We start from the raw sequence: 24,720 nt of genomic DNA, 5'->3' as shown, positions 1-24,720 counted from the left end.
ACACAACACAAAGGGCTCTTCAATGGACACTTGTTCTCTCCATGCTCACATGGAGCTTCAGTTAGTATCAGTCTTGCAGGACAAGATAATGATACCCTATAACATACTGTCTGAATCAGTCAAACAAAGCTTTTGACGCACCCACCAAAATCATATGTGAACATCTGCTCTGTGCACTCATTGCCTATTTGTGGCTTCATGAGAAATAAATACATGTAAGGATCAAGCACTATAGAATGTCTTGCACCTCAAAGACTTCATAGTAGCCATTAGGAAGTGCTGTAAGTTAGCTTATAGTAATCCTTGACACCCATGGATGTGGTGCATTAAATATACCTATCCTGAACACGCCAGGCTGCAAATTGTTTAGGTAGAGATATGGTGATGTAGTCTGGCTTTCTTAGTGCCTTTGAGTGTTTTTCAACAGGGTTTTCCAATAGAGATCTGACACAGAAGTGGTGGATGGAGATCCAAGTTAGCTTTGCTAGTCAGAGAAATTATCTGTGGGCTGAAGAGAGATTCAAAGACACAAGATCAAGCATCGTAGAGGTTTGAGTGACGAAACTTTGGGAACTTTTCTCTTTTTTTTCCACTCTAAGGGACTAATTGTTTTTGGACTGAGCTCGTGCAATTTTTCTCTTCTCAATCTCAGAACCGATATGTGATAAACTGGTGCTAAACAGAAACAAATGGTGCCATTTTGTCTGTGTCTGCCATAGCACTGCCTCTTTCATGATTCACTCACTGTCTCTTCTCTCTCCCTCCTGCAATTTGTCTTTGACAGGATCTTTCTTCCCCAATATGTTTTGTATGTGTCTTTGTCTTTGTTCTTTGTGCATCCTGTTGTTGTTCTTATGTCTCTATGGGTTGTTGAGGTTCCCATATCTGTGTTTTGGAAGCACCCTCCTCCAATCTCTGCTTTTATTTACAGTTAATAAAAGCAGCTCAGAATTGATGGCTCATCTATTGAACAGGTTATTTAAAATTTGTGGAGACCAAGCCCCAAAGTGCTATTTTCAGTTTGCACCAAACACTAGAAATTTTAAGACTGAATGAAACTAATCTGAATGAAATGGATGAATGGAGTTTATTCCCAGTTTTAAATGTCTTTTGTTTCTTTTGTTTTGTTTTGTGTTTTTTAATTAAATGTGTCGGTCCATTGTGTTCATATGCAGAAGACAAGTGGTTCCATTATTAGTACTTTATAATTAGAAAAACATTTTCACAGTTTTTCTCTTAATATTTTCACCAAAGTAATGTTATGAGTGCACACAAATGCTAATCACAGATTAGTAACTGTCCAATCTGAGGCAATTTTACCACATTTCATCTTCCAGATCATCTTCCAAATGTGTGTGAAAAGACCATTTCAATCATTTAAGTTTGCTAAGTCTGCCATTAAGTGCCTGGGATAAACATATTAAGCATCCTTTGGCCAGTAAACTTGCTAGTCATCAACCAGATGCAAGTTATAAAGCTGTGCTTAAGACAATAAGAATATACACAGTTTGATTTCAGTAGGAAAAGACTGGCATCTATCTTGTTTGATAACAGCATTAAAACTAATTAAAAGGCGTTCAGAGTAAGCCGTTTAATTCACGGTAAATTTTAGAAACTCTATTTGATGTACTTTTGAAATGAACTCTTCGGTTTCTCGTGTATCAAATGTTGAAAACACGTAAAAGTCTTTGAAATGTTTGTAATGTGTATCCATATTCCTTCATTTTGTGTATGAAGTCTCTGTTGTAAGGTTTGTCTGGATGTGAATCTGTTTTCTGTCTTTGTAGCCTCACACACTGGTGTCGCTCTGCAACAACTCAGCTTGTTTAAGGGTTGAACCAAGAAGAGTTGAAGAGTTTCACCTCAGCTTTGTGCCAGCCATTTTTTCTCTTCAAAGAGAACAAATCATTTACTTTGCAAAGTCTGCGTGGCCAGTGCTAGTACTTTCCGAGGCCATTGCTAGCGGATTAGCTCATATTTTCAGTGAATGTTTAACTCTTAAACCACCAAATGTTAACAATGCTAGCAGTCTTATGCAGGGAGAGATTGTCTTCTATTTAGACAGCTTGTAGGGCTACTTTTTTTTGTGAAATTACATATGTGTGAAGAATGTTGGATTAAAAGCAGCCTAGGTTTGAATAGTGTCTTTTCAGAGATCTGAGATGATACGTGATTGAGAAATTAACATTGCTGTGAAAATACCTCAGTGACTCAGGTAAACAAGCAGTTGCCTCAGAGCTGAACACAAAAACTATAGAAAAGAGATGAGTCCAGCTTTGGAAAGACTGCCACCATGCAGATACTCGGTTTCTAGCTATGCTTCAATAGCACCTGATCAAGCACCCTCCCCCGTTTCTTCTCTCTCTGTGTCTCCCTTTTTTTCTCCCCCTAGCCACTCTCAAAGTTTCATGGAGGACAATGTGGAACCTAATTGGCTGATGCACCATCGGCACGCCGCAGGGTGGCATGGCCAAATGTCCAGAGCCCTCTCTCGTGACGCGATTGGCTGACAAAGGGAGAACTTGGGGCATTGGTCCCATTCTCTTTGCTCAAAGGATGGTGCAGAGCCCCAGCGGACCATGTAAGGAAATGCTGGGTTTTTTTTCTTTTCTTTCTTTCTTTTTTTTCTTTTTTCTTTTTTACTGGACCTGGGCCCTCTCTCTCTGATTTGATAACAGGATTTTTTTTTTTTAAATGTGTCTGACGCCTCTTGCTTGGATCTACATTTTACTTTTAAAAGTTAGGCTGGACGCATATTGGCGTTAGCTAGCCTGCCGAGCATGCAAAGAACAGCTATGCAGCCTGATCAATCAGCAGAACGAAGGAACACAAAGGCCAAGGAAGGTGTGATGCTCAAAGTGAGAGAGAGGGGGGGAGTTGTATTGTAGGTAAGATGTATTTCAAAGGTGCTTGACTTCTCTTAAAATTTCAGTCAAAGCTGATTTACTTTCAAAGCATTTATTTCCCTCTATCTCTCTCTCTTGTAGTCTTTTCAAATTACCCTTAGATTCATATACTCACTCTTTATCTATCTAGGAAAGCATTATTTAACCACTTCATTTTTACTCCAGTGTAGACAAAAGTAATCTCTCTTACCGTTCATAGTTTTAGTTTTTCCGTTCCAATCACTTTCAGACTTTGATTTTAAAGGAAACTAAATATGCACAGCCTAATACAACAAGTGAAACCCGCTTCAGAACTCTTGCTTCATTGAAGACTTTGAAAAACCGGACAGAATGTTATTATTTATATTTCTATGATACTGCTTATTCTTACAATGGTATTTAACAACAAAAAAAAAAACTCTTCATCAGAAATCTTCCGGAGCAGATATTTATTTCTTGATATAGATAGATGCCTCTATCTAATGGAAGTTCATAAATAACCCATTTTATATGAACCAAGTTTTCTTACTAAGACAATCTTGCGGAGAGGATCGTTGCCCTGAAGGACTGTGATGAAAGGGACAAACTTGTGTTATACCTACTCCTCCTTTACAGCAGTTTGCACGTTGCTGTGACCTGTGCCCTCCTTCCTCTTAGTTATAACCATTCAAAACAAAAAAGGAAAAAGTGGACGGATGTTTCTTGCCCAATGGTCGCCATGGAGCTCTCCATTTAGGGACGATGGGAAAGTCTCTGGATGAGGACATTCTTACAGCTCTTGTTTTGTACTCCACTTCGACTATCTGTCTGTAGAGTTTTAACCGAGCAGAGGATGAACTCTTGGTTTCAGTGTGGCCACATTTCTGCAGTCAAATTGCGGTAAAACTCCCCATTTGTTTCTATGGATGGACTCCACTGACACCAGTCTGAGTTGAAATCCCTGCCGTTTCCACTTGTGACTGAAACAGAGAGAGATATGTTAGAGGTCCTGCTGAAACGAGTGAATGTGTTTGTATATAAGTGTGCGTACTGGCTAAATCTTTGTGTATATACTGGATAAATGTGTATATATGGTATGTCTATGTGTATATACAGTTTGTTTGTATATGCAGAGTGTACAGTTATTTTTTCCTCTAATGTTTCTCTCTCTTTCTATGACTAGGTCTTCTCAAGTTACCAATACTGAGGCATGGAAAGGTTTTTAAAATGTACTGAGCTATCGGAGGCACTTTCTGTGCAGACTTAGAATATCAGCAAGGTCTGTCACTTATAGCTGCATTCTTGAAGCTCTCATACAAGAAGTAACTCACATAATCTTAAGCTTGCACTCATTTTCTGACCAACTAAAAAGCTTTTCTAAGTAGATTTGGGTGACCAAGCAATGTTTGTACATATATAGACTAAGACAATTTTTTTTTCCAGAAACCTCCATCTGCATTTCTTTGAAAGGTTCTCGACCTGTTTTGAGTTCTTGCGTATCTGACTTTCACTTTAGGTTCCTATGGTATATGTTTGCAACGGTTGTCATTCAGAGTTATATATTTATTCCGACAACCCTTATATATTTCTTGAAATTTTTTTCCCCAAATTCTGCCTCTCATGGAGCCTTCTAACCTTCTGTTAAGATTCAGTTAGACTGGCAAGTCCTTCCATAAAAGTATACTGTCATCACTTAACATTGCTTGTTTTTGTATAGGTCCTTACTAAATAAGTGTGCCTCCCCCTTATACTCTTACTAACCTTAGATTCATTAACTCCGCTGGTCACTCATCTTCATACCCCTTGACAAGCCATAGCCCCCCTCCCCAAAACTCCTCTATTGTTGTTTTGACAGGACAGACATTTGGGGATTTTGTGTATATTAATGGAAGAGTGGTGTTGAAGAGTGTATTGCAGTTGTATATGGATTTGTTATGAATGTGGATATTCTGATCATTGAATTATTATTGTAATAATGATAATAATTATTGCCACTTTTGTTGATTAATTCCTTTGATGCGGTTGATGAAGATGCCATTGTTCCTTTTTTTTTTCTTTTGGAATACACCGGAATTTATATTTTTCGGGTGGGTGAATCTGGAGATAGAAATACGTAAATAAATTAATAAATAAACAAATAATTAAATTCTTAACCATGTGTGAAAATGTGTGTTCTGTTTCTTAAAGTGCTAACTTTTCCCAAAGTATCCATCCCTTTCAGGGATAAAGATTAAGTTTGGTGATATTTTTCTTATTGTCAACAAATCTTTAGAACACCCAAACTATTCCTTCATCACCATAAACACAAACACTGTATTTCATTTTGACTCAGTCCCACAGTGTAAGTCATCACTACAGTCTGTAGCTATTTACTCCTGTTTGAATGATGTGTCCAGCTGTTTCAGGGAATCAGTGAGTCTTTTATTTACAAAAGAATTACAATGTATTTGGGACCCACTTTTAATGATTTACGTCTTCAGTGGGATCAAATGGACGTTGAACTGAGTGCAACAGACAGACGAAGACAAGGAGAGACAGACTAGCACGTTGTTTCTTTTGATCCTTTCATAGTATTTGTTCACAACAACAAAATATAGAATATTGCCAGCGTAATGGGAAGTGTTTGGTCACTTCGTTGTTGGGCCACAACCAATGATTAGATTAACTGACTAATTGTTTATAATTAATTGTGTTTAATTGTTTAGCTTATAAAATGTCAGAAAATAGAAAGAAATGTCACACAAATGTCCCCAGAGCATTAACACTGGCAGCAACTAGTTTAATATAATAAATAGTCCTTAACCCCAAAAATAATAATAATAATAATTTATAATAATATAAACCAGAGAGAAGCACATTTTCAGAAGTGGGCACCAGCAAATATTTGGCATTTGCTTGATAATTACTCAGACAGCTTATTGATAATCAGAAATTATTGTCAGTTGACCTTCAGTTCATCAACTAAACCATTAATCAACCAAGTGACATTGCCAAACTTTGTACACTTTATATCCGAAAACAAGGTCGTGTTATTGATGTGCTTTGATGATATTCTGCAATAGACAGTAATTTTGTAAACTTAAAAGACCATTCGCTCTTATTTAGTGTCTGGATCTGTGTTTAGATCACAGGTAAGTTTTTGCAGCTGGTGACAGCATCAAAGTGCTTGCTCATCTGGGTCAGCTGCATTTTTTCTGCATCTCGGCACTGTGAATCTTCTCTTGGTGAGCAGAGCAGATCATTTCCTCACACTCTCCTCAGCTGAGAGCGTGGATGGCAGGCAGGATCTGGGAACTGGGGACTCGACTGAATATAGCAAGCTTGTAATTATCCTCATCCTCCTACACTTAATCGCCTGCAGTTCCTTAGTGGGTTGGCAACTTCTGAGTTTGGACAGAGCGGAAAAAATTAGCACAATGTAGAAGCAATAGATGGTTCATGCTGTGGAAACAGGACAAAGAGAGCTGAAGAGTTTTATTTCAACCTGCTCCAGATGTGAGCAACAAATACATTCATGTAGTTATTCTGCCTGGTTAAATTCTGAATGTTGTCCACAACACGATGAAATGAACAATAAGGTATTAATTTTGCATGTCAAACTATGGCCCCTTTTTCCATTTTATATCAAAATCACATTCTTTTTTATTCCTTGAAAAAACATCATAAAAATACATTAAAAAGAAGCAATCATCTCTCAAATTAAACTCTACATCTCTATGGCTGTAAAATAATCTATGATCTTTATAGACCTCTGTTGGCAACCAGGAGAAACTACAACATCAGAGTTTGTAATGATTGTGATTTAAGTGAACTGAATTTTTTAACAAAATTCTGCCGTATTCATTAAAACCATGTGTTTTGCAAAAAACAGACAGTGAAGGTGTGGATGTGACTTGAAAAAAATTATATGTGACGCAACCATAAGTCCATATGTGTATACATATACAAATACGTAATATAATTAGAACAAAACCAGAGGCAACACTTACATGGTTGGTCCATAGGTGAATGGATGTTGATATGATTGTGGAAGTTTTAAAGTCATAAAGTGACCTGTAAAATCCCCCCCGGCCTGATTCATGGCGAGTTGAAGGATGAGAGGTAAACAACATGCTACAAATACAGTTATTTGATGAAGTGAAATAAGAGGGGGACCTGAAATACTCAGATGTTCTTAATTAAAGTTATTTCTGTGTGTGTTGGTTTTCTCGAGGCTGTTTTCTTCTAAGTTTTTATTTGCAGGGGCAGGGAATGTTTTCATCGAGATTTTCGTAAATGAGGGATCTGTACGCTATCTGGCAACCCGTGACTTTTATCTGGTGGGTTTGTTTTCAAGTATCGCGATATTCAGGCGGTCACTGCCTGATAGGAATAATGGCCGCCTTCGTAGCAATGGCTGGAACAGGGAATAACATAAGAAGCATAGCAGAGTGTTTTAGCTGACCGGGACGAGTGTAAATTACTGGGCACCCCCTCCTACCCGGTTTTCAGAACGGATGGGTAGAGGGGGTCTTGCCAAAGACATAAGAAACGCAAGAGACTCGGAGGGAAAGAGAGGAAAGCTAACACTACCTTGATAGCTAGCGCTAGCTGGCTATCAACACGGTTGTCACAGTCGGGGAACAAACCCGAGCAGCACTGACAACTCTGCGTCGGGAGGGTTGAAGGAAACTGAGACTAAACGCTGGAGCGTGTGATCAAACAACTGTCTTCTCGCTAATATGAGTGGACCTGGGCAAGACAGCGAGCCAGAGGCGAAAGTCCTTCTCATCAAGCGGCTTTACAGGTAAGTTGACGAGGCCGTTTCGCGTAGCTAATCTTGGTGCTAATTGTACGTTGTTGTGACTAGCTTGGCGCTAATTAATCAATGTTTGCTACCAAAAGAAAGGGTCCACCTTATTCTTCCATTCTGTAACTTGTCACGACAATGAGTAGCCCAGCATTCAAACATTCTTGTCAGTGTTAAATCATCTAAATGTGACCGGGTAGTCCTGCTTTCAGCTAGTGTGGCTTGTGTTAGCCTGTCTGCACCTTTCATTAGCGCCCTTGTTATTGAAAAATTAATCAGTAAGGATTTTGGTCGGCTAGCATGGTAGCTTGACACTTGTTTCCTGACACCCCTAATCGACCAGTCTTTTTGATAATTCTTTCTATTTCTCAACGCTACCCAGGGCTGTGGTGGAGTCTGTGCACAAGCTAGATGTTATCATCGGCAGCAAAGCATCCTACAGAGAGGTCTTCAAGCCGGAAAATATCAGCCTTCGCAACAAGTATGTCCAGCTGTCTCAGCAGTGTGTGCGTGAATGGGGGCAGGAGTGCAACTTGAAACTCATAGGCTACATGCATTCTGAATATCATCTGGCCAGCTGTTGTGACCGTAATTATGAATTCTCCTGTGCATGACTTTCACCTCATCACCTCCAGTTCATTCGGCAGACTACATAGCTGTATTTCTGTGTGTTGAATTGAGAATGATTACATAGCATAACATTACTGAGTTTAAAGATTCTCTTTTGACCTGCTATTCTGTATCCAAATTCTGTCCAAATGTAGTCCACACTTAGCTTTAGAAACATATCTAAGAGGACTGCTTATGTTTATATGTAGTCATTTGATTACATCTGTGAAAAATTGTGCAATGTCTTATATGCTATTAACAGGGTTGCTGTTGTTAAGTTTATACTGGTTCAAAAGTTCAAAAAAGAGGAAGTTAGGATGTGAGAAAGAGACCTGACCACGTGTCTGCACAGGCGTAGTGACAGAGGTCGTACCTCATTCAGCTCAGTGACTTCCTTTGGAGTTTTCTCAACCCATATTCGCTCTAAAAGTTTGACTAGACGGGCTTTTATTAGTCAAGACCTGATTGTGAAACTGGAGCTATTAGCTGATTAAGCCCCCAGATCAAACAATTAGTTGCCATCTGCTTTGTTAATTGACTAATTGTGTCAGTCATTTTTCAGTTAAAGGTGCCAAACTTTTGCCAGTTGTAGCTTGTTCTTGTGAAGATACATTGCATTGTTTTTGACAAATAAGACTTTTAAAATGTCGCCTTGGGCTCTAGGAAATTACAAGGTTCATTTTTCAGTATTTTCTGGTGTTTTGTACGCCAAATGAATGATAATAAACAGTTAATCAAAAAAGGGATCATCGGAATAATCAGCACTGAGAATAATTGTTTGTTACGTGTACATTTACTCTAGAACAGTAGGGCCTATGCATCCCTGACCTCCTCTGAATGTGCTTGAGTGATTATACTCCGTTGCTCGCATGTTGAGGTGATTTTATTTTTTCACCTTTACTTATTCAGGGGAGTTTCATTGAGATGAAAACTCTCTTTATCAGGAACCCCCTGGCTCATATTATGGTTGAGTGTTACATTATCCTCTTGAAGAATGAATGAAACAAACCTCTAAGCATCTCCTCTTGTGAAAATTGTGAATGATACTTCACGTACATGTGTAACAACTATAATCTTGTCATTGGCCAGACGCATAAAGTGGGGAGTGAGGTTTTACAACATTCTGAACATTTCTGACTCCTGAATCACTTTACACAGTCCATGTGAGTCACAGAAGGCAAATACACACATGCTTATTTGTGATGCCACAAATATTTCTTTTTGTCTTAACAGTTTTCACTGATGTTTTGTCTATGTAGCAGGTCTACAGATAACTGGATCTACACTGGTCTACACTGGATAATTAAGACATATATGTCCACCCTTCAAGTTTGTAACCTGCTGGGTGTTTCTGTTGCTCATAGGCCTGCCTGTGAAACTCGCCCTGCCGCTTTAACTTGTGCATGCTGTTACTGTGTGTGTTTGTGTTTTCAGGCTGAGGGAGCTTTGTGTGAAACTGATGTTCCTCCACCCGGTTGACTACGGCCGTAAGGCTGAGGAGCTGCTCTGGAGGAAGGTTTATTATGAGGTTATCCAGGTTATCAAGACCAACAAGAAGGTAACTGGTCCTGCAGCTGTGCAAAAATCCTCTTTGCCTGCCAGTTTTTTTCCATTCTTAGCAGGCTTTATGTCCTGGCTGCAATTTAAATGTTAACTCTACTATGATATCTGCAGCTTTGTGGTCACCAGCATGTAATGTATCTCATGGAGCACCAGTGTCTCATAATGTCTCTGTTATCCATGGGTAATGCCAATGGAAATGAAACCCCTGAAAATGTCACTTTTGGCACTCTGACTCTTCATTTGTTATTATAAATGACACAGAAAAGCAGCAAATCGTTGCATTTAAGAAGCTGAAAGCAGCAAATGTTTCTTTCTCTTTGCTCTGCCGTAGCACATCCACAGCCGCAGCGCTCTCGAGTGCGCCTACCGTACACACCTGATCGCCGGCGTGGGTTTCTACCAGCACCTGCTGCTCTACATCCAGTCACATTACCAGCTGGAGCTACAGGACTGTATCGACTGGACTCACGTCACAGACCCGCTGATCGGTCAGATACACAAATTCACACACAGACACACATTTAGAGCAACACTGAAGCAGCGTGTAATCTCTCACGAAATGTTTATCAGAATGATGTATAACACATAAACATGCTGTTGCTTGTTTATGTTTAAAAATCATTTATTGAAGTTTCAATTCAAAGTGTAAAAGCCAAGTTACACGTTGAAAAAGCACAGATTTGAATGATAAAATTAATGATGGTAAAATTCTATTTAGCTTCACCAGTGTCCTTGTGCTGTACATGATTAGAGAGATGTACAGAGATAATGAGAAATTGAATAGAATATAACAACTTTAAAATGTTTGATGTGGTAAAGGACTATGACAGCATAGTTAGTTGTTAGGTTTAAATACACGTTATTGCTTTTTCTTTTACCATCCTTGCACCTTTCAGTTTTGCTTTTCTTGTGAAATGATTGTAAATCCCGGTCATGTGATGTTATGAGTGTTTTGAAACTTGTGGATTTAATATTTAAACTGAAATTGTCCATTGGAAAGTTTGACCTCATTTCCAGCAGGTATTGCACTTTTGCTCTTCGGATAATGAACGTGATCGCTCTGTTGCATTTACCCCAAGTGTTTATGAGTCTAAGTTCAGTTTGTATCAAATGTCTGTGTTGCCTTGCACTGTGCAAAGCAGACAAATAGCTGGAGACGAGCCAGGTTAGTCTGTTGTGAGCAAAGAGAAGCGGGAAGATGCAGGGTTATATATCTGTTGTTGTATTTTGCGGCCTGCGGTCGTCCTTTGCCCCAGATGGGCTTATCTCCTTCTGTGTGGTTCGATACATTTGCGTTACTGCAAACACACTACCTAAACATCAGGAGCCTGTAATCCGGTCCTTCGGCTGTGGTGAAAGAAGAGAAAATTTATTTGTGAATTCAATGTAACATAGTTTCTTTTCGGCCACCTAAAACCAGGAAGTGATACCTGGGTGCTCTCTTTGACACCCAGACGCTCTTATGTTTAAGTTTGTTCTTTTGATGCGTAACTCAAGGTCATTTTGGCAGAATTGCAGCAGCTAAGTGCTTGAAATGTGAAAATAATAAAAAAATAAAATCAAAGCCCCTTTTTGTTGTTCCATGCAGGCCGAAAGAAACCAGTGTCAGCCACCCCCAAGGAGATGGAGTGGGCACAGATGGCCTGTCATCGCTGTCTGGTCTACCTTGGAGATCTAGGTAATAACATGATAATATAATATGCAATGAATTCATTTCTCTGCTCAGCTTGTAGAGGTGTGAGACAGCATGTGTGTGTCATTCAGCGTGGGAAATCTTGGCTTTGCTCTAGAGTATACTTGGCAGGAGGCCGTTTGGTTGCTTTAGACTAATGTGATGCAGTGATATCAGCATTTTGATTGAATTTTCTTTTTATTAAACTGAAAATTACCATCACCATTTTAGGTTTAGGAAAATTGAACTCATTAAATGAACAGTTTACGTCTGAGCCAAAGTTTATGTCCCGAACCTTGTCATACATAAATAAGGTTTTATCTCTGTGCTTTCTCATTGACCATTCTTGTCACGGTGCATTTTTTTTTTCTTGTCAACATTTGTAGTTACCTTTATCCTGTTGAATTAAATTTTTACTTCCCCTTCAGCCCGTTATCAGAATGAACTTGCTGGCGTGGAGGCTGAGCAGCTGGCCGAAAGGTTTTACCATCAGGCCTTGTCTGTCATGCCGCATGTAGGTGAGTGACCATAACAGAAGATTTCTTAACACAGTAAGTGTTGTTCACATGATCAGGGAGAGCCTGGAAAAGTGTGTCTCACCTGGGAGACTGAGGGGAATACTTGATTTCTAAAAACCTGGTGAAATGTTTTCATCAGATGTGACACTCAGTAGCCAGAACAATAGCAAATATGATAACTCCCACTGTTCAGTATAGGGATGGCAGTGGTTAAACACTAAGAATGTCTTTAATCGGTCATGCATCTTAAGTTAATTTACACACACGCGGGCACTCTGCTAACAACTTTGCTAGCTTGCAGCCTGAGATAAAATGAAATGTGCTAAACTAAGCTCAGAGTGGGAGTGTTTCCTATGGAAAAGCAAAGTCAAATGGAAATTGTGTGAGGCTGCTATGAAGTTTAGCAGCAGTAATAGTACCACCATGGTGTACCAGATTAAAAACCATCTCCCAGCTGCCGTATCCAGTGATGGCTTGCAGCCAGAAGTCATGTTGCTGCTAGCTGGGAGGAGAAAGTATGATGAGGCCAGAACCCAGTTCGTTGCTTCATCAGTGCTGACTGGGAGAAGCAGTCCAATGTGCTCCTAACTCAGAGCTTCTCCGTCTAAGGAAAGCACCTCTAGTATTTCACATTGTTTTACTTATTTTCTTAAAATGAACCCGTCACTAACAGCTGAATGGTTGTCAGGTTGTAGAAAGTTAAAGTTAAGCTTAACTGACTTTCCTAGTTTGATCGAAGTAGCACATTGAACTCTGCTCATGTATGCTAAAGTAAAGTTGTCTACGTTTTCCTGTGTGCCACAGGAATGCCTTTTAACCAGCTGGGCACACTGGCAGGGAGCAAGTTCTACAATGTTGAAGCAACCTACTACTACCTACGCTGGTAAGGAGCATTTACTTTAACGTGACTTTATCGACTGAACCATAAAACAGTAAGTCAAGAGTCTTAACAGATTTTTAATCTGTGCTAGCATCCAATCAGACGCCCCTTTTGAGGGCGCCTATGGCAACCTGAAGCGCCTGTTTGACAAAGCTGCCAAGATGTACCACCAAGTGAAGAAGCAGGAAATGAAGAAGCTGTCTCCATCTCGTCAAAGGTGAGGAGGAGTCACAGGATTGGTCTGAAAACCTTACACACATTTGGCAAATAAAAGGTCCAGAGCAGGAAAAACAAATAAATCGCACGAGAAGTGCGAGGAAACACACTGTCTGAACGGGGGCTGAGAAACGGCTTTGACGTGGTTTTTTCCCCATGTAGTTTATCTGTTATGTAAAAAGTGATAACTTGTGTTTTGTTGACAGTAGACTAGTGCAGAACAAGTCTTCCTGATATTGATTTAATTTCCAGGCGAATCTTAAACCACAGCCAAATTCCTCTGTGATCTCCTTACATCACGAGCCCTCTCAGGACAAAAGTTGTTGTGCTGATGGTTTTCTCTGACTTGTCTGGTACAAATCACTCTGAGATTAACAGAATATTTTCACTTCTTTGTGCTGACATCCCAGGGTACTTTTAATCTAATCTTTAATCACCTAATTGCCAACTGACTTGCTCACCATTTGATTCACAAAGGCAGCTTAACCCGTGGTGGAATAAAGCAGCATCTCTCTGCAGATGGGATTATGTAATTGATGATTCCTGTGGGGAAATTATATTGTTGAAGGAACAAAAGTGACAGAAATCAGTGGGAATAAAATACAAATATGCACACAAATGAAGAATTTAGAAAAAACACACGTGGAGTTTAGGTAAAGCAGACGAGAGTGGATGTGAATGTCAATATAAAGACTCACAGTACATTTGCAATCAGGATTATTTAGGAGACCATTGTGCATGGAGCAAATAAGATTATCAAATTCTTTTGCCACTTCAATGGAAAACAATGCTGTTTTTGTTTCATTTACATGAATGAACACCTAACTCATTTGTGGTTTCTTCAATAAGAAAACCTTTTACACCAGTTTGCAATGTATCATTCACCTTTGTACCTATGTTTACCCAAAGAAACAGTGACACATGGGAAATATTTTTCCTTATGAGAAATGTGCCATATCTTTTCATCTATAAGCCACGCTCTCTCTATAATTAATTTTTCACTGACTTCCTTGTGCAGATCAAAAGACATTAAACGCCTCCTGGTGAGCTTCATGTACCTTCAGAGCCTGCTGCAGCCCAAGAACAGGTTAGTAGTTGTACCATCACCCATCTGCTGTGTGACATCTTTCTCTGCTATTTTTGAGCCAGTCCACAGTGGAAATACTTTTACTTTACCGTATCCTTTAAAGATTGCCAGTTTGAATCTATTTATAGTATCCATCTAACCTCTTACCTGCACCAGTGAGTTCAAAGTCAAATATTTGGTTTTGTGAATGAGCAGAGGTTAACAGCTGAGACAACATGGTGATTTGAGGCTCTGCCTGTAAAATATTCAAACAAGCTGATTTAACTGACAACAAAATGCACTTTAGTTCATGAACTAATGGGAAGGGCAACTCGGCCAGCTTATGAAGGACCTCGCTTAGCCCACTGAACTTCTGTAGCGTTTCCGAGGAGTATTCACAGTTAACACAGTTATCACCATGTTCCCTCCCCTCCTCTGTCTACATGTAGTCTAATGGAAACAGAGCTGACGTCACTCTGCCAGTCGGTGCTGGAGGACTTCAACCTGGTGCTGTTTTACCTGCCGCCACAGACGCACGCCGGCGCTCACCACTCCCCCGGTGAGGAAGAGGAGGAGCAGCAGCAGCACGCAGATACCTCCTGCCCTGTGCTGCCTGACACCCTCATCTTCAAGATGGTGGTCACTTGTCTGATGGTGGTGCACAGCCTGAAGAGGGGAGGTTAGTCTCAGTGTGATGTTAAGGCTCTTGTGTATTTCACCATTTTGGGGTCCCAAAATAATTTTTACTGTATTTTTCCTAACCGTAACATTGAACCAACAGTAACTTTTTTCCTGTAAAATGTCCTTCTAAAAGCCGTAATTCCATTTCAGTATCACCTTCATTCGGCTTCTATATCTAGATCTTATGAGGGTTGCAATAATTAGTAGAAGAGGAGTGAGATACCAGCCAGGCTTAATTTTATTTTTGTGGAGCCAAAATGTCCACATAGCTCTGTCCAACACACCCACTAAAGTTTCCAGTTTCTAGCCATCATAAGAGGATCTGTGATGGATTGACTCCCAAGCTGAAATTTAGACAACAACTTGAAATATAACAATTCTAAATTAGAAGGAATACAGTTTGCGGTTTTTAATAACATCCAGAAACTTGTTACCATTGTTGTTATAGCTGATAGATACAGGAATTTTGAAGCTGATAGCAATATTAATATCTGAGGATTCAATAATTTAACTGACAAATTGAGCCAATAACATAAAGATTATTGACAGGGATTTTTTAAAACTGAATTTAAAGTTGGTAAGTGAAGTAATAAGTATTGATTCATACAGAAGTGATTCCAGTCATCACCTTTGACCCACTGCAGATGTATGGTGGTTTTTGTTTCTCTGTCTCTGTTCTCTTATTTTCTTAGTATTTTGCTTTGTTCGGCAATTTTCTGAGCATCAACCATTTGGCAGTGGAGTGTAGCCCCCAGCCAATAATAGTTTTTTGCTGTAAAAACCAAGTTACACACAGGACAAGCCCAGTGTACAGGATGGAGCACTTGAGCTGCCTTCAAGAAGTACATATTTCAAATGTTAACGTTTTTTTGTGCTGACATATGTTGTGTCTTTAGGATCAAAGCAGTACAGTGCATCTATAGCTTTTACTCTGGCACTGTTCTCCCATCTGGTGAACCACGTTAACATCCGGCTGCAGGCTGAACTGGAGGAAGCTGAGAGCCAGGTGCCTCCGCTTCACGCCGATGCCACAGGTGAGAGGAAATCCCGATCTGCACATGTTGATGAGGAAGGGAACACAAGCGCAAGTTACTTCAAACCTAGTGATGTCTGCCACATAAATCAATGCCTAAATCCCCGAGTATTCTCATCAGCAACGTCTTTAGAATTAAAGTGCCGTGGTTTGAGAGCAGTTTAAAGTGTGGATAAACCAACCCGAATGAGAGCAACAAAAAGCCAATGAGTTTTTCTTCTCCTGTTTAGATGACCTGGACATGAGGGATTTATCAGCTCCACCGACAGATCGCTCTGACGAGAAGCCTCTGCAGAATGGCTCCCTGGAGCAAGAGGATGACGAGGAGAAAGATGAAGATGGCTGTGAAAGGGCTGGTGCCAACAAGCATGGCAGTGTTGAAGAGCAGCGCAAATTGGAGGAGGAGAAACAGAGACAGAAGAAGAAGTACACCCGTCTCTCTAGATTCCGCCGACGCCGCTGTCCCCGCAAGGACACTCGAGGAGAGGATGAAAGCGACCTGAGTGAAGGCTTCGAGAGCGAAGAGGATGAAGATGACGATGATGAGAGGAGGGGTCACGCTGATACAACAGGTGGCTCCGCGACAGGAACTCTGCCCAATCCTACAAATGTCAGGAAGGAGATGAAAAGAGACCAGCTGGGTGAAGAGGGCAGCTGGGGGAGTGGGTCGGAGGAAGAGGAGGAGGAAGGAGGAACGGCGTTTGATGTAGAGACCGACTCGGACATGAACAGCCAAGAGTCTCGTTCAGACCTGGAAGACATAGAGGACACGGAAAACTCGGACAACTTGGAAGGTCAGGCGCGGGAGCACCAGGACGAAGAGGAAGAGGAGGACCAACCCAAGGAAGAAGGAGGTGACAGGGACGGAGACACGGCTCCAACCGCTAACGGGCCTCTCATGCCCAGCGACTCCAGCATCAGCAGTAACCTCCAGGCCATGTCCTCACAACTTTTCCAGGCAAAGCGCTGCTTCCGCTTGGCGCCAACCTTCAGCAACATGTTGTTGAGGCCTCAAGCCTCATCTTCCTCGGGTATTCCCACGCCTACCGACGCCTCTGCCCCTCCCTCTCAAGAGACCCCACCTCCCCCTGGGGATTCTCCCTGCGATGTGAACCCTGGTACCGCCAACGGAACCAGTGAAAATGGTAAATGAGCTTTTTGCCTCGATGCTAGATTTAATTTGTCTTTTTTTGTGTGCTTTTTTTTCCCCACAGTTACTCGTTCAGGACAGGAATGTCTTGTTAATCAATTCACAAAGAACTCGCGATGTGACTTTGTTAAAATCAAACTTGCCCTTTTGTTCGTCGTTGTGTCACCTCTTCTAGACTTGGATTCTGATTCGGAAGGCAGCCAACACAGTTCGCAGTCAGTACACAGTGAGAAAACCCTTGTGGAGAAGCTGGAGATACTGGCCAATCAGGGGTTGATCCAGGTGGTGAAGGTTTTTATTGACTGGCTAAGGACAAACACCGACATTATCCTCATGTGTGCACAGGTGAGGCAGCAGATTGTCCTCCTTTTGTCTATGAAACGGTGACATTTCAGCACTGCATTCAGCAAACTGGTTCTCTCTGCAGAGTTCTCAAAGCCTGTGGAACCGACTGTCTGTGCTGCTCAACCTGCTACCAGATGGCAGCAAGATGCTCGAGGCTGGTGAGTTACTGATATTTATAATCCTGTATAGCTCAGTAGGCACAGCAATGGCACAACATTATCAGGTTTTTGTTTCTGCTGGGATACTAAAACACTAAAATGCCCTTTGAGACGCTGGGTTAAGACATTACCCAGCAGAAATCGCTTGTTCAAACTACATGAGAAGATTGATACCACTTTCATGTCCTCACTCTAAAGACAAAATGTTAAGCTAGAGATTGCAGGCAAAGTAGCTGGATTGCACCTCTATATGACATTAATTAACATCAATCCATTATTTCAATCCACACAACAATGGAAGTACTATAGAAATAACCATTTGTGGCTTATCTGTGGTTTTATGCTGTGTTATGTACTAAACTTGTTTCTTGGCTAAGCCAGTTACCTCCTGGCAAGCTCACGCTGTTAACTGGTCCAGCACAAAAACCTGTAAAAGATATCATTTTATCAATTTCAGGATTTGTACAGATTAAACTACAGACATACAACTGGTCAATAGCTTCAAACACTGGACACATAAGATAATCACGTGCTGGTTATAGCTTCATATTCAGTTCACAGACACATGACTGGTGTTAGTCTTCTCATCAAAACCTCTACAAGTAAGTCAATGACTGTGTCTTCCAAATGTGTGACTGTTATGTCAGTGAGCAGTCAAAGAAACCACCCAGTTTCCTTATCAGAATCTGATATCAGTTTTATCTGAAAGCAGTGTCTCAGGACAACCTGAGGGAATTTCTTCAAATTTCAGGTTCAGGCTGCTGTGACTTCGTAAGATGCATATTTGGCCATAACTTAAGAATTCATGTACTAATCATGACAGTCACACAGGACAATATAACTGACGAGTTTCGTTTTGGCCAAAAAGTACAAATGCGTTTCCAGTTATGGTTACTGTTTTGTCTAATGCAACATAATTTTGTCCGTGTGGTTTAAATGTAATGATGTGAATTTTCTATTATCTGTTTAGTTAATTTCGTCTTGGAGCTCTGAATTCAGCCCTGCGCTGTGTGCACTCACTTAACAAACGGTGACAAAACTCAGCTCTCACACTGAATATTTGTCATCCTGTGTGAATTTTTTTTTTTTTTTTTTTTTTTTTTTTTTTTTACAAACTAATGACTGCACTCTGAGTCTGCCGCTCGTTTATTTGTTTACCCGTGTGTGTACTGCAGAGCTTGGTCTGAACGCGGAGGTGACAGAGCTGTTAAATGAGTGTGAGCAGCCCGGTTTGGTCCAGAGTCTGCTGCTGCCTGAGGATTTGGCTCTGCGGCACCTGCCTGCTCTCAGCGTAGCTCACCGCCGCCTTGATTTTACTCATCGCAGCCCTTCCCTCAACTCCCTACAGGAGGTATACACACTCACACACACACACGCATGCAGGGTTTAGGTTTAGACAACTGGAAAACACCAAAAGGCATCAGCTCCACCATGTGATTTAGCACCTTATCCTTGTTGTTGTTGTTGTTGTTGCAGTATCCTCATTGTATAACGTCTCAGTAATTACTGAAAATTCAGGAAAATCTGTACCCAAACCTATTTTACTTCACTCAGTCAATACTCGCTTAAGCAATTTGATATTACTCTCAGGTTTAAGAAATTCAGATGGTCTTTATCTGGTTCATAGACCAACCAACGAATTGAGCAAACAAAATCTGCATATAAACTGATAAACAAAGTAATCCTTCGCTGATACCCCAAAGCAAATCAAGTCTTTTCTGCCAGTAGAAAAAAAAAAATATGGTGTCTGTTCCTGCCGTTGCTGACGAGCACCTGCACAGTGTTCTTCACCATCTGCAGTGTTAAAATGTGTACTAAACTGCATCTCCCAGCGTCCAGTCCACCAGTGTGAAGGGGTGGGGTGTGGGAGTTCTCTTGTTGACTGCAATGAAAACAAAAATGATTCTGAAACCGCCCATCAATCCATTTATGATTTTTGTTTAGGCCACCTGAGGTACAACACAGCAAACTTGAATCACAACACTGACTTACAAAGTTGTTGTGGCGAACATGTTGGCAAACAGTTGATTGTTTACACATCCAGGAGACACAGAGCAACATTAGCATTCATTCATTTGGAGTCACCTGACGAACGTAATTCCAATATTTTACTCTTGACAAACTCTGGAGGGAAATATTTGGCTCTTGAGCGGCTTCATTCCGCTAATTGCTAACTTTGTCTGCTGTTTGAGGGCTGGCAGGTGGTGTATAGTGGGGTTTTAGAGGGAGAAATACAGCTGAATGCTGCATCTGATCTCCACACTGACTGAACCAAAACAGTAAAGTTGCAAGATGTAAAAACAAGAGTTGAAAGATGCTTTTCACATTACTTGCAGTCATTTGACTCGTAAAAATGTTGAATAGAGCAGTTGTGACCATCGGTATTGTATATACTGTTAACATCTCCTCTTAAACAGGTGTTAACACATGTATCAAAAAATGTTTTAGTTGTTTAGTTGAAGTTGTTTTATCCAACACAGTATTTTCTAATCAGGCAAGCATAATAATGCAAAACATTTTCCTTTTTTTTTTGTCTTTTTTTCCAGTGTGTGGTGCGAGTGTGTTGTATTCGCAGTTTTGGCCACTTCCTCACACATCTCCAAGGCAACATACTGCACTTCAACCCGGAGGCCGGCATCTTCACCAGCATCAGTCAGTCCGAACAGGACAATCTGGTGCAGCAGGCCAAGGCCCAGTTCCGAATGGTGAGTGACATCTGAATGGTGGCCACGAGAGCCACATGGGGGCGCTATTCAGTCACATCTCATTATTCTGTCTGCCTTATAGTGAGTGAAACTGGTTTAGTTTTGTAACTGTTGACCTAAATACAAAGGAAGAATGTTTAATTAATGACTTGGAGTCAGAATGGTTTTTGCTTCTTAAAGCAGCTGTCCCTTTTGATGTTGACTCTCCTCTTTTATCTTTATTCCAGGCTGAAGAGGAGGCACGTCGAAATCGCTTAATGAGGGATATGGCCCAGCTTCGACTGCAGGTTTTTAAATGTTATCATTCTGTCCACTGGCTGTTTGCCTTGCCCGTGTTTCCCCAGTAGTGATTCAGCATAGGCACAGCTGTAATAATAACGTGACCTTCTTATTGAGTTTAACTTTTACTCTCATAAGAATAATGTTTGTTAGGAGACATATAGTTTAGTTTACATTGACATGAATCCATTGAACCAACACTCAATAAAACTGTCTGATGAACCCAGGAACTCTGACGTCATCATATTTCTGTGACTATAAAACCAGTACATACATCATAGGTCAGTCACTCACAATCAGCTGTTGGGTCTCGCTTTCTGTCTGCTCCTTGCAGTTGGAGGTGTCGCAGCTAGAGGGCAGCCTACAGCAGCCCAAGGCCCAGTCATCCATGTCTCCCTACCTGGTGCCAGACGCAGCTGCTCTCTGCCAGCATCTGAGCCTCATCCGACAGCTGGCCAGCAGTGGCTGCTTCATCATCATCATCCCACGGACAGGTCAGTGCACTGCCTCATCCTCCGTCCGTCCTGGGCAGCTTGTTGTGTTGCGTTCAGGCACTCTGTGCGTATCCCCACACAGGGACACTTTTCATGCTGTCTGAAAATTGTGACAAACACAACGATACACAATTTTATTGCAAAGTAAGGATAACTAATCAGGACATTTGGCCTCAGATTTTATTAGCATCAAGTACATTGCATGTCAAGTCATATTATGTAGTGCAGTGACTAATTTTTGAAAATGAATAATCAAGCAAAATAAAATGCCAAATATTTGTTCAGTACAGCCTCTCAAATGTGACGATTTGCTGATTTTGTCACTTTCATTTTTTTAAATGACTAAATAATTAATTGATAGAAAATATAAATTTAAATTTATAATTTAAATCACTAAACATGTCACCAGTGGTGTGACTGTTCCGGTGTAAAGACACTTGATTGCCATTATGTACCATCCTGCTTAGCACCAACTAACACGAACAGAAAGTAAACGTGGCTAAATGGGTGAGTTTGACCTCAAGCAGTGACATCAAATCTTGATATTTTAACCAGAAAAGTTTTAGTTTCTTTTACACAGTCGCTTTCTGAGTCAAATTGAAACAGCGAATCAGTGTCCGTCTGTTTGCTGGACTTCTGTGTTGTAGTGATTGATGGACTTGACAGGCTGAAGAAGGAAAACGCCGGTGCGAGGGATGGAATCCGCTTCCTGGAGTCCGAATTTCGCAAAGGCAACAGGTGGGTGCTCGTAAAGCGTCTACGATGACTGTTTGAGCTTCCCGCTGCAGTTTTTGTCGCAGAGGCATGTGAAGTTTGGTTTTGTTTCTTAGGTTAACACAAACTTTGCTTAGACTAAATTAAACATTTTGGAGAGTTTCTGAGATATTCCGCATCGCATCCTTCTGTAGGTACATACGCTGCCAGAAAGAGTCGGGTCGAAGTTTTGAAAGAGACAAACTGAAACGTCAGGACATCGAAGCCTGGTAAACCTCGTTCCCCTGCTGGTTCTCTAACATGCTCCTCAGGTGAGCGTGAGCTCTGTTTTGACTCCTCCCCTTTTTTTTTTTTTATTTCTAGGCATTTATACAAGATGGTGGACAGCTGTCGTCAGCTAACCGTCTCCCAGAGCAACGGAGATGAAGACACAGCCGGCATGGTGACCATTCTTATTGGCCATCAAGTGGAGGAGCTTTGCACTCGGTCCGCAGCGATGAAGGTCAGTTGCTCCGAAGGTGACATTTTCCACCAAGATGAGGAAAGCTTCATTTCATTTTCTGCTCTGTTTTTTCCTCCTGTGCTGTGCCTCCTCGCTGGACTTTAAAAGAAATCTTTGTTTCTTACAAATACATCTCCATAATTAAGGAAGTTAAAATTCTGTCTGTTTTTAGTCTTTACATTTCACCCTTAATACAGTCTTCTAATCATTTCATTTGGACAAAATATTAATTTTTTTTACAATTAATTTCCTTTCGACAACCTAATTGATGTCTTCAACACATCTAAAGGCATTCAGGGTCCGAGGTTTCTGCCTTCTAAAAGGCAGTTTTTCCTCGCCACTGTCACCAAGTGCTTGCTCAAGGGGGAATGTTGGGCTCTCTCTATTTACAATTTAATTAAAGAGTTTGGTCTAGACCTGCTCAAATTGGAAAGTGTCATGAGATAACTTTTGTTGTGAATTGGCGCTATATAAATAAACTGAATTGAATTGAATTGAATTGAATACCTGCTCTGAGTGGTCACACTCAGAGTGATGGAAAGCTAAGGTGAAGGTAATGTGTCCCTGAAGGCAGTCACATCGCTGTCATGAATTGCTGCTTTTCTCACCTCCATTCATACAGATTTTCAGGCGCCTCCTCCTCAATTCTGACCTCAGAAAGCTTTACGATGTCAGAAACAAGCACCTCAGTTGAAGCTCACAGACGCCTTTTTGGATTGCAGATTGTGGCCATTCGATTTGACAGACATTTTTCCATCTTCTTTAAGTCAGAAAAACATTTGCTCTAATCGCCAAAGGGTTTATGTGAAAGCACTGTGTATTTATACTGAGGACTTGTTTCTTATGTCAATTTTTTTTGTTTTTTATTTATCTGCCTTTGCTGCCCCCCCCCGACCAGGCGGCGATCCAGGCGGCGGCCTCGGCGGGCATGGAGCTGAAGAACATCGTGGAGTTCTACCGTCAGTGGAAGGAGATTGGCTGAGAGGTCAAACGGGGGCAGCTGTCGGCGCTGCGAACAGCTGATCGATCACAACACTCGCTCCCTCTCTCTCTCTCTCCCACTCTTTTGCTCTGTGTGTATCTGCGTCTCCAAAGGCAAAAACCAACTCAAAAGAAAGCCGAATCGAAGGAAAGAGTTAAAGCTTAGAGGGGTGGAAAAGTTAAAACGGCGGAGAAAAAAAAATAAGAGAAATGCGGGCGAAACGGCGCTAAAGGAAACGGCAGATCTCCCACCTCCCACTTCCATTCCTAAACATTAAGAGCGACCCCTGGTGGTCGGGGTGCGGAAATGGTGGGGGAACGCTACACAACTTTTGAAGTGCCCCTGGTTCACACCCTAACCAGGAATACACTGTATATGTTAGCAAACGAGTACATACCTGTTGAGAGAGAAACCGCAGACGCACTCATAAACACACTCATGCTCAGATGAATCCATATAGATATTTAGAGCAGTGGTTTGGATTTCTGTTCCCCCCTGTCCTTTTCCCTTGAGCCTGTATTTGAGAAACAGGGTTAAGAATGTGCGAGTCTGGTAGGACTGCGAATTGGAAAGTCGAGGGTGTGCGACGACAACTTTAAGATGGAGGCGACACACTCTGTCCAGCTGACACCTGAAGCTTCCAGCCTTACAAAACAAAACCAGGTGTCTCATAGCTCATAGGCATGTAGGAAGGGTTGAGGAGGAAGACAAATGTACACTTCTTAAGGATCAGTTTCTTTCCTTTGTGGCTTTTTGTTTTGTTTTGTTTTTTTTTAAATCTCATTCGGTTTCTGTTTTTCTTTATTTGCGGTGTACTTTTGTGACCAGTGACTTATGTATTGTGCTCTCAAGAGAGGAGGGGAAAAAAAAATGACATGACAGGTGTTGCCCTGTTAAAAGTTTTAATTTGGATTTTATTTTTGTACCCAAATGATGTTTATTTTGCTTTTTGTAAGCTAAATCTGAATGAAATATGCAAGAATGTTTAAGGGAAAGCGAAGGGTTGTCGTCATGCGTTGATCCACTGTACAAGTCCTTCAGTTGTGAAGATTTAAAAAACTATAATCCAGAATTTATTTAATGGTGTGTCATGTTAGAAGGAGGGGGGAGGTAGAAGCTGGTTAGCCTCATGTTGTAGCTTGTCATCAAGGAGGCTCGGGGGAGGGGGGTGCTGGGAGGGCGGCTGACTTTCCCAGAGGATTGTGGGTTGTTTTTGGACCCCTGTAAACTCCTAAAATGTGTCCAGTCTACATCACCATTTCCATAGTGACTGTCCCATCACGCACAGTGCAAAAGAAAACCAGTATATGTGTGGCCATGCATTGAACAATAAAAGAAACTCGTATAAGATGATGACTTCTTTCTTCTTATCGTTCCTCAGCGCCACATGACCACCTTCGCGCTGAGTGATTTATTGGCAGAGAGCAGATTGAATAAAGTCAGTGAAAGACATGAACCAGAATTAGTCAATAAAGACAACCATGTACCAAGAGAATCACA

At 41.1% G+C, this 24,720-nt stretch overlaps 2 protein-coding genes across 6 annotated transcripts in view; both read left to right on the top strand.

Moving 5' to 3' along the window:
- The window catches only part of syngap1b (synaptic Ras GTPase activating protein 1b), a 121,085-nt gene extending 116,074 nt beyond the window's left edge, over nucleotides 1–5,011 (top strand). For all 5 annotated transcript variants that reach the window (XM_046398804.1, XM_046398806.1, XM_046398802.1 and 2 more), the window contains one exon: nucleotides 2,393–5,011. In XM_046398804.1, the coding sequence (XP_046254760.1) occupies nucleotides 2,393–2,510 (118 nt within the window). In that variant the 3' untranslated portion in view covers nucleotides 2,511–5,011. The remainder of the gene's footprint in view (nucleotides 1–2,392) is intronic.
- Nucleotides 5,012–7,199: 2,188 nt separating this feature from the next.
- smg5 (SMG5 nonsense mediated mRNA decay factor) lies at nucleotides 7,200–24,570 on the top strand. The gene is made up of 22 exons (XM_046398312.1): nucleotides 7,200–7,650; nucleotides 8,036–8,134; nucleotides 9,697–9,820; nucleotides 10,157–10,313; nucleotides 11,414–11,503; nucleotides 11,926–12,015; nucleotides 12,820–12,898; nucleotides 12,987–13,112; nucleotides 14,130–14,198; nucleotides 14,627–14,856; nucleotides 15,755–15,892; nucleotides 16,122–17,036; nucleotides 17,217–17,386; nucleotides 17,469–17,544; nucleotides 18,720–18,895; nucleotides 20,091–20,249; nucleotides 20,477–20,536; nucleotides 20,863–21,022; nucleotides 21,670–21,760; nucleotides 21,931–22,005; nucleotides 22,100–22,238; nucleotides 23,137–24,570. Exons 1-22 carry the CDS (start codon nucleotides 7,586–7,588, stop codon nucleotides 23,218–23,220), a joined length of 3,372 nt encoding a protein of 1,123 aa, XP_046254268.1. The 5' UTR covers nucleotides 7,200–7,585; the 3' UTR covers nucleotides 23,221–24,570.
- Nucleotides 24,571–24,720: the final 150 nt, after the last annotated feature.

This window comes from Scatophagus argus, chromosome 9, assembly GCF_020382885.2.
Source record: "Scatophagus argus isolate fScaArg1 chromosome 9, fScaArg1.pri, whole genome shotgun sequence".
NCBI lineage: Eukaryota > Metazoa > Chordata > Actinopteri > Scatophagidae > Scatophagus > Scatophagus argus.
The sequence above is the reverse complement of the archived record's forward strand: the minus strand, read 5'-3'. Positions and strand labels throughout refer to the sequence as shown.